At 43.7% G+C, this 9,493-nt stretch overlaps 1 protein-coding gene across 8 annotated transcripts in view; it reads right to left on the bottom strand.

The window, feature by feature from the left end:
* Nucleotides 1–4,204: 4,204 nt before the first annotated feature.
* Nucleotides 4,205–9,493, bottom strand: part of ESR1 (estrogen receptor 1) — a 296,248-nt gene continuing 290,959 nt past the window's right edge. For all 8 annotated transcript variants that reach the window (XM_014569514.4, XM_006114974.5, XM_089777297.1 and 5 more), the window contains one exon: nucleotides 4,205–9,034. In XM_014569514.4, coding sequence (XP_014425000.1) covers nucleotides 8,803–9,034 — 232 coding nt within the window. In that variant the 3' untranslated portion in view covers nucleotides 4,205–8,802. The remainder of the gene's footprint in view (nucleotides 9,035–9,493) is intronic.

The raw sequence follows: 9,493 nt of genomic DNA, 5'->3' as shown, positions 1-9,493 counted from the left end.
TGTTCCACTTTCATTTCATAGTGATGGTGGGCACAAGGCTAGCAAGTGGCCTTGTGGAGCCTGGTAGTTGAGTGTGTGTGTGCTTAGCATGGGGTTCAAATTCCCTTTTCTGCTTGCTGAAAAGGGATTTGAACTTCTATCTCTTATCTCTCAGGAATGGCCTATGTACTGGGCTAAGTGCTATTCTGATCTGGGGCCTCCTTTGCTCTTTTCTGCTGAAGCTGCTTCACTTTCATTCCATATGCCTAGGGCCAAGCCCTTCAAGAAACAGCCCTGGGGTAACTTACTGGTTGGGTATGTGTCTGGAAGAATGGTGTTCACATCCCCTTCTTGCTTGTTCAGCTCTTACCACTCACATGACCGGCCTAAGACCAGGCTTGGATGTATTTCATTGTGCTGGATGCCTCTGTGTTTCTTTTGAGGATTGGCCACTGTCACTAAATAGTATCAGTATTAGTTTGGATCCGCAAAAGCGACAGGGAGTCCTGGTGCACCTTGTAGACTAACAGAAGTGTTGGAGCATAAGCTTTCGTGGGCAAAAACCCACTACATCAGATGCGTCTGATGAAGTGGGTCTTTGCCCACGAAAGCTTATGCTCCAATACATCTGTTAGTCTTTAAGGTGCCACAGGACTCCTTGTCACTGTCACTAAATAGTTAGTCATTGAGATACAGGCACCCCATGAGTCTCTCTGTAGTATTTGACACATAGGCAGTGCATAGTCTGGTTCAAATCCCCTTTATGTTCCCTGAGAAGGGATTTGAACATTGCTCTTACTTCTCAAATGAACGGCCTAAGTGGTGGTCAGCGGTGGAGCCTTGTCTGTTGACGGATGGCTCTATTCAGCAAATATGAAATGAGAATTGGGCCACTTACCCCGTGTGACGCCCTCTGTGTTCCTGTGCTTTGGGTGCCTGCCAAAAAGGTGCTGGTTCAAATCCCATTTCTCTGTGTTGAGAAATGAATGGCAGTGATCTAGTACCTTCAAGTGTTCCACTTGAACTGTATATTAACTGGGGCACAAAAGAGCTTCTAAAGGCCTCTGTGGATTGTGAGTGCCCCTGGTTCAACTCCCTCATCTGCCTGGCAGGAGGACCTCTAGGTTCTGAGTGGGGGTTTAGACAAGGACGGCCCTTCCCAAAGGACAGGTACCTAGTACACAGAAAATTCCTGCTGAACCTGCACTGGGGAATTTGAACCAAATATTGGTTCTAGTTCTGGTCTGTTTGGAAGGCTCTTATACAATGAGCTCATAGCTTACAGTAGGCCTCTAGTGCTCCTCAGTGTATGCTTACACAATGTTTTGCCATATTTATATAAGCTGAAAAGCTCTCCTTAAGTAGATGCTGTGATGTTGGCAGACAAAGGCTCCAGCTCTCAGTGGGACACTGACGGACACATTACCGGAATCTGGCTGGCTCATTTATGGGTTAATAAAATATTGATAGAATAGTGTGCATGGTGGGTGTTGTAAGCAGGGAGAGGCTGAGCATCCCTAAATGACCTCATGTGGTCCCTCTCCCAGGCCAGGGTATATCCCATAGGGAGTCAGGGTTGGCTGCATTGCCTGACCAGTGCGCTGGGACCTGGAGCCCTGGGGCTATGGGCACAGTAGCTACACCACCCAGGAGCTCTGGGTGCTGAATCTGCAGCAAACCAGAGCTAGGGCCTTCCCTCCCTGCCCCCAGCCATGCAGTGGCATGCTTTGGGCTCCTGCAGGAGCGAGGGGGAGCAGGAGGGTAGAAGGCATGAGAGGAGGGGCCAGGGACGAGCCTCCCAAGGTGGACAAGTGACTGCTGACCCTGGAAAAGGGGAGAATGCCCCACACTGCTACATGAGTGGCTGTATAGGAAAGTTACTCAAACTCTGCGACATCAAGGCCTGATTCAGCAGCATGGCATCTAACAACACATTTACACTTTTTTTTTAAGGCAAATGACTCACAACCATAAAGGTTTCGCTTCAGTCTTCAAGTCCACGAAGATGGTGCTGTCGCCCATAGCCACATGTTAAGACTCTGCAGGCCTCAGGTTGAGCAACCATGCTCTGGCAGGACCCTAACTTCCAATAGGTACAGATTAAAGATGTTAAGAGGCAGGTAATTCACTAAACATGTAGTCAATACATTTTTTTATCGACTACACTATTAGTTGATAAAGGAAGGAGCTCAGTCCCAGCTCATGCAGGGTCCAGAAGCTACCTCTATTGCAGCTCTACAGTTTAAATGTAGTAGGAGCCAGGCAGGGTTCCCTGTAAGGTGTGTGACTGTGTGAGCGCACACCAAGAATTTCATTCCCGCCCACCCTTTCAACAGAGCCATACAGCTGTGCCCACAGCTGCTCCCAGGGGGCAGGGCCATGGTGGGGGGGGGGGTGACTTCCCACCCCAGGAGTGATGGCTGCTGGAGCTAGCGCCTGGGCTGTGGTACTAAAAATAGCACAATGGCCTGGCTCCAGTCCCGGCACATGGGGCCCACCGTGTGACCCAACCCCTGAGAGCAGCTGGGGTGGCAGCTGAATGGCGACTGCTGGGGCCGGGACCAAGGTACTAAAAATAGCACTGCGGCCCTGGCTCCAGCCCTGGCACACAGGGCAGCTGCCTGCCATTCTGCCCCACCCAGCATGTACAGGTGTCTGGATGGCAGACGGTAAGGGAAGGGCCAAGGAGATACCTAAGGGGAAGGTGGGAGTGAGGAGAGGTAGGGGTTTGTGTTAAGGTCATAGGCGGGGTCCAAGATAGGAGATGAAAGAAAAAGGCACCAAGGGGCAGGGTGGAGGAGAGACAAATGCCAGGGGGCCAAGAGGAGACAATGAGGAAAAGGGCAGGAGAGGGGATGGGAAGGAAAGTATCAGTAGGGGTAGGAGAGGAGAGGGGACAGGCTGATGCAGGGTCGGGGGAAGGAGAGGGACAACAGAGGCAAGGGGGAGGAAGTGGAGAGGGGAGGAGCGGGTCGCAAGAGAAGAGGGATTGAAAGGAGGGAAGGGCATGAGGAAAGTGGGGGTTGGAGCAAGTCACATGTGAGGATACAGAGGAGAACTGTGCCAGAGGCACCAGGGAGAAAGAGGGCAAGGAAAGCATGGGCAGTGAGAGAAGAGGAGGGTGCAGAGGTAAGGGAAGGTGCAGGTGCCAAGGGGATTGTGGGGGTGAAGCAGAAGGGCAGACATGGGGAAGGGATTGGAGGGGAGGGGAGGGGAGGGACGGGCACCAGAGGAGAGAGGTGGAGCCGAGGGAGGTATTAGGAGAGAGGATCATGAGAGGAGCTAGAGGAGGGGTAGGCACAGAGGAAAAGGCTGGTTTAGGGGTCAGAGAGGGAATGGGAAGGTGAGGCAAGTCCCAGGAGGGCTGAGGGGAGTGAGAAGGGCAAGAGCCAGGACAGCAGAGGAGGGTGAGGGGTGGGGGGCAGCAGCAGGCACTAGGGGAGCAGGTGGCGTGAGGGAAGGGTGGGAGACACGGCAGCAGAGGGGGAAAGGGAGAGGTTTATAACTGGGGTGCCACAGTGGCACATATCCAAACAGGTGCACATAATCTCAATATTGGTGCACAAGACAAAACTCAGTCCACTCATGAATGGAAAATCTTAGAGGGACACTGGAGCCAGGTGTGCAGGCAGCCAGGCTCCTACTGATTTAAACTTCAGAGATGCAGCAGGGATAGGTCCCAGAGCTAGCGCAATCTATGACTGAGCAAGTCCAGCTCAGTCCTAGCTCACACTGGGTCTGGGACCTGTCCCCGCTGCGCCTCTGCATTTTAAATGTAGCAAGTGCAGCAAATAATGCTAATAGTGGCAGCAGCTGGGGGGATGGGAAGAGAGAAGGTGGCACCATGGAGATAGTGCTGGGGGTACTGGCTTTTAAACTGGCTTTCCCCAACACCGGTTCCTGCTTCTCCCCCTCGTCCCGCCCCCTGCTGCCGCTGATACAGCAACTTGACTACTCACTTACGTCCCTAGTACAGCTATACAGACAAACAAGCACACAGAGGCCTTTGTAAGTAGGAGAGTTCAAGAAACCATTTCTTTTCTTGCAATGAAGGCAAAATGCCTGTGTTTTTTTGCAAATGCACTTCATGACCTTAACATTGTATTTAGATAAATATAATAGGGACTTTTTATGAATTGAAATGATTATCCACCATCTAGTCATCATCAGTCATCAAGAGGCAACAGGGAGAAAAAAATTAAAAAATTATCCAACATACACCAAACAGACCTTGTTTTATTTAATTCTTTATTTTGACATCAAATAGGTTGAGAAAATCTTGGACAGCTCAAGTATGCTGCTGGATTTCTTTTTAAGTTCTTTGTAACATTCATTTCAAGGTGCAAAAGAGGTGTTTACATATGTGTTTCATGTAACATAACAAAACTTTAACAAAACAAGACATCAATAACAGTATACGTATCAGCAGAATAATCCAACAAATACATTATGGTACTTTAGCCTTGTACTAAAGAAAGGGCTCTACGATGAAAAAATAGTGCACAAAAAGCTTCTTTTATATATATATACATAAGTATATATATATATATATATATACACACACTACACAATGAGGGAGCATAAAGTGGCTTTTTAGTGCAAGTCTTTGAGACTAGCAACTTCTTTCTTTTCATTCTCAGATGGGCACTATCTAATAGAAAATGGTTACTTAATTTGAGGTGAATAGGGATTCAGAGTATACTTTTTTACAAGGGGGTTGCAATATGGTAGCATATATGTCTTTAAAAGTTTAGGCACAGTTGAATGCAAAAAGTGAGGGCTTTTTTTAAACTTATACACTGTAAAATTTGAATTTGACATGCCCTCACAAAGGCAACAATCACTTAGAAAACAATCTTTAGGCCATAAAAATATCTACATTTGAATTAAAATATAAAAAAGAATGCAAATAGAAAGAAAAAATGTTTTTAATGAAATATAAATTTTTGGTACCCAAAATTTAAATCACTGAAGGCAATTTGAAATTGTGGTATATTTTTGGGTACTAGCTAAGAGTGCTATGCATTAAGACCTGGTCTTAACTTGGTAAATATAAAAAATATTCAGTTTGTAAAGCTGTAATTTTTGCAAATAGCTCTCAAAATAGCTGACTTGTAAAACAGATCACACTAATTGATCACACTAATTCTGCTTACACTAACTTAGCGTTTGCATCCACATAATCCTGCTAGTTTTCACTTGGATTGCATCCTAGTTTTAAAAGCAGGATATGTACAAGATCAGGGACTTATTTTGTTCCCATTTAAGTCTGTGATAAAATTTAGATTAACTTCAAATGGGGCAGGATTTTTGATGGAAATAGTTCTAATTCTTAGGTGTTTGCTTTCATTTTTGACACAGCTGTTTAAAAATCAAATTAATCAATTATTAAAATAATGACTCCAGTATGAGAGTTACCATTCCACTATAAAACACAGTTTACACAGTTTACACTGCCGGAGCCCCGGGCAAAAAGTCACCACAAACACCAAGAAACTGCTCCTGGTTCTGTTTATTTTTACTTTAGAATAACTTCTTTTCTTTCATAGAAGTTTCAGCAGAAACACAAGTCCAACCACTCTTCCTTCCTTAAAAGTTTTCTAATCTACCAATCCCTTCAATGCACAAGAAGGAAAAATCAGGAAGTGTCACTGATAATGTAACAGTAAAGTCACCACAAACACCAAGAAACTGCTCCTGGTTTTGTTTATTTTTACTTTAGAATAACTTCTTTTCTTTCATAGAAGTTTTACCTGAGACAAAGTCTACAAGATCTAGTCCACTATAAACAAGAAGTGGCTTTTTCACTTTGTTGGAAACCCAAACATCATCAAATGAGCAAGTTCACATTACTACTTTCACATGTGCCCTGAACTTCTGATAGTGATTATTATTTGAATGGCAACATATTTGCTATGCAAAGTAAGTTCATTTGCTCTATTATTATTTGGTAAAAGCATAATTAGCTGCCTTGAATATTTTTCCTTCTCACATATATTCTCAACAGGATATTATTTTTCTTTTTCACATCCAGCACAAGGCATCTCAGTTAGTGCTGGCTTATCTACTGCAAATATAAACGAATATATGAAATATAATCATATAAGCTTACAATCACTTAGCCTCAGGCACAAATAACTATATATGTGATATGGTGCTTCAAAAGGATATGAAAACATATTTGTTATTTTATGTATTATAGTCTTTGTCAACTGGGTTTACTGAATGGCTACATTCAATTGTCTGATATGTGAGCAGTACATCTTTTATATATAACATTATTATATAACATTAACATTAGTTAAGGTGCTTTTTAAAGAAAAAAATAAGTTTCAAACAAGTTAATGATGTCAATCACAAACATTGCCTCCAAGTTAAAAGCATGTATTGTGGAAAATCATTTTTCTCACTTTGGCTCCCACTGTGTGACAATGTACGTTCGAACTAAATGATTTCTTATTGCAAAGGCCAAGGCTAATGAAGAATCCCAGATTGTGTGCATCCATCCCTGTTTGTCACTATTTTTAATAGTCTGGTGCACGTTTGGGTACCCTTCCTTATGTCAGATAGCACTTTATCCCACATGTGAGCTCATTGATGTCAGTGGGACAATCTGTAGATGGCTTCCAGTTGCCAACCATGGGCCAAATTCATTATTTGAATTCAGACAAAGATTAATTTGACCCAGTGTGCTTATTTGTTGGGGAAACCAAGGAAGGAACCATTAATTTAAATAATGTGAAATTTAGAAGGGTTCTGATCTCAATCTGTCTAATTATCATAAAAGAACGTGGCAGTTGCTAACACACTATATTTGCTGGGCAACTCTGATATGTACTGGGCTATAATTGGGTGAAATTTGTGTTTTTAACGTAGCTAGACGATTTCCTGTGGCCCACTTAGCTCTTCACCTCTGCTTATTTATTGCAATAACATATAGTACACCGAGATATTCTCGACACATGACAAACTGCTACAAAATGAAAATGAAAATGTGTACATTTTGGACAAGGCACTTAGGAGCCCCCAACAGCATTTGGGTAATGAGTTGCAAAGATATACCAAAGCTTCCTCTGCAGAAGTACAAAGACAAGTGCTTTATCACATTCACCAAAAAAGATGCTACTGGAAATGTAATTAATAATATGCATGAGCAAGAGGACTGTTAAATTAAGATGAGATGAAAGCGCTTCACAAGTTTAGAGCTCACCAGCTTCCTAGGGATTCTGAAAAAATACAACACATGCAGCTAGTAGTTGCCTGCAGATTTAGAATTAATGTCTGTGTTCTGATATATACATTCCCCCCAACTGCCAAATCCCACTGAAGTGAAGGTGTACCTGCCTGAGGGTATATCAAGCCCTTAGCTTGCAGTGTCAACTTTTCCTGTCCCTCTCTATCTTTTCTTCCCACCACCGTGGCTGTGGGTGAGCAGTTATCTTAGGGAAGCTAATCCCTCAGCCCCACCCTTCCCACATCCAGATAGCCCAGCCCCCCTCATTATGGCTGCTGGCTCCTGCCCCAAACCCCAGCCCTCCCCCCACCACTGACCTGTAACAACCCCAGGTTAACAACCCCCACACCAGAGTGCTGGAGGATCAGCCCTAATCCCCACAACTCCAGAGCATGGGGTTGTCGGGAGCCACAGCCTCAGCCACAGAGCACCACGCCATGCAGTGCCTGCACCCTCACTCCCGCCCCAGGCCTGGAGCACTGGGAAGCATGGTCCCAGCATCCCCAGCCCTGGAGCGTAGGGAGGCTGGATAGCCAGCGATGGGAGAGCTGGAGGAAGGAGAGGGCTGGAGGGAGGGAGGACCACAGTATTCTTTAATTGGAAATGTGAACTACTGCAGTCAGTTGAACTAGGAAGGGTGGTAAATGTCTGATTTTAATGAGAAGACAAGAGTATATCTTCCTCTTTATTAGATGTCCTTCATAAGTGGTTTAAATTCCTATTAGTGTTAGTGGGAATTTCATGCATTCATGCTTCTAAAGCCCAAAGGAACTATTGTGATTATCTAGTCTGGCCTCCTGTATAAACTCAAGCCGTTCCTCAAAATAAATTGATGGGTGAATTGAATAGAGTCTGTCAACACTTAGCATTGTTGAAGGCAATGGCATACATCCATAGAAAGGCACCTATGTTTTCCAGCTTGTTTCCCATCCATTTACTCACCACAGGACTGACATCAGAGAAGATTAAGTGCCTTTAATCCAGTGTGGCCATTGGGTGAGTTAACTGCAACTGGATATAAATTCAAAGTATTCCTGAAGCGGGAAACACCTGCTGAAGTCAACTAATAGGGGAAATCCTAAAGCAATGTTACTTTGAGAAAAGTGCATTTTGTCACACTATGAGTATGACAAACTGGAATCTACCAAGATCTGAGCTATGTAACTAAGCAGTCCTTCATAGGGGTTCACTGTAGCTCCCCTTGGAGCCAATCAGCCTTTCAGTAAAAATGTCAATTACTTAAACTCATCTGTGGTCCGAGCTCAAATGATTCCCAGCAAAGGGTCAACAAAGCTCAAAATCTTGGTTGATAACACTAAACGGCTATGGGAATCTCACCCTATTTAATGCAAGGGATAAATAACAGCCATTTCAAATTAAACTGGCCTCCCATCCTTGCTGGCCATCTGTAACATCAAAGCCTCTTCCATTAAGGATTTTAGCATGTGATCAATGAATACTCAGATTGGAAATCACTGGTGCCTATTGGAGTGTTTATGCATATGGCAATTTAGGTAAGGTGATGTATGAACTAGGTAGTATGCGATTGGGATTCTCAGAACCTTGTAGGCTTTTTAACACATGAAAGCTTATATTGTAGTTTGCAAATTCTCATCTTCCCTGCTTACATAAAAGGGCTGCAAGGAATGTGATGAAGTCGATGCAGTTGTTAACTGGCTCTGATTCTCTTCTTCTACGTGGGGAGCATTTCTGGATCCTCTGGCATGCAATCGGTGAGCATCTAGCATTTCCAGCAATAAATCATAAAGAGGGACTACATTTTTGCACTTCATGCTGTATAGGTGCTCCATCCCTTTATTGCTGTGGATTTCAAGGAAAACAAAGTCAGACTACACTCCATAATGAGAGGACAATCCATAGTTATTCATAGTGGTTGCCATTTAAACTGCTATATCAGTTTCCCTTCAAATTGTTGACTTTTAATGGTAATTTTGTACTTGGTCCATAACGACCAAACGAATGATTGTCAGACTTTCCATAACAAGAAAATAATGTAAAGATTACAAAAATAAAAAGAACAAACCAAACCCCAACACAACCAACAAACCACCATTCTGGTTTTTTCTGACGTTCTGGATCAGTTCTGGGGATATATATATATCCTGTCAACATCCACATTTGTAACTTTAATGACATTCACATCTATTTTAAATGCCACTTTTCTATGGGATTGAGGGACCCTAATTCCATTCACTAACCAACCATTGTGCTTTGCAAACTAAGGAATGAACAGTATCTGTGTAGAACTGTCAGATTACT

Source organism: Pelodiscus sinensis, chromosome 3 (assembly GCF_052426305.1).
Source record: "Pelodiscus sinensis isolate ZL-2025 chromosome 3, ASM5242630v1, whole genome shotgun sequence".
NCBI classification, from domain to species: Eukaryota; Metazoa; Chordata; order Testudines; family Trionychidae; genus Pelodiscus; species Pelodiscus sinensis.
This window is presented reverse-complemented; position numbering and strand designations above follow the sequence as displayed.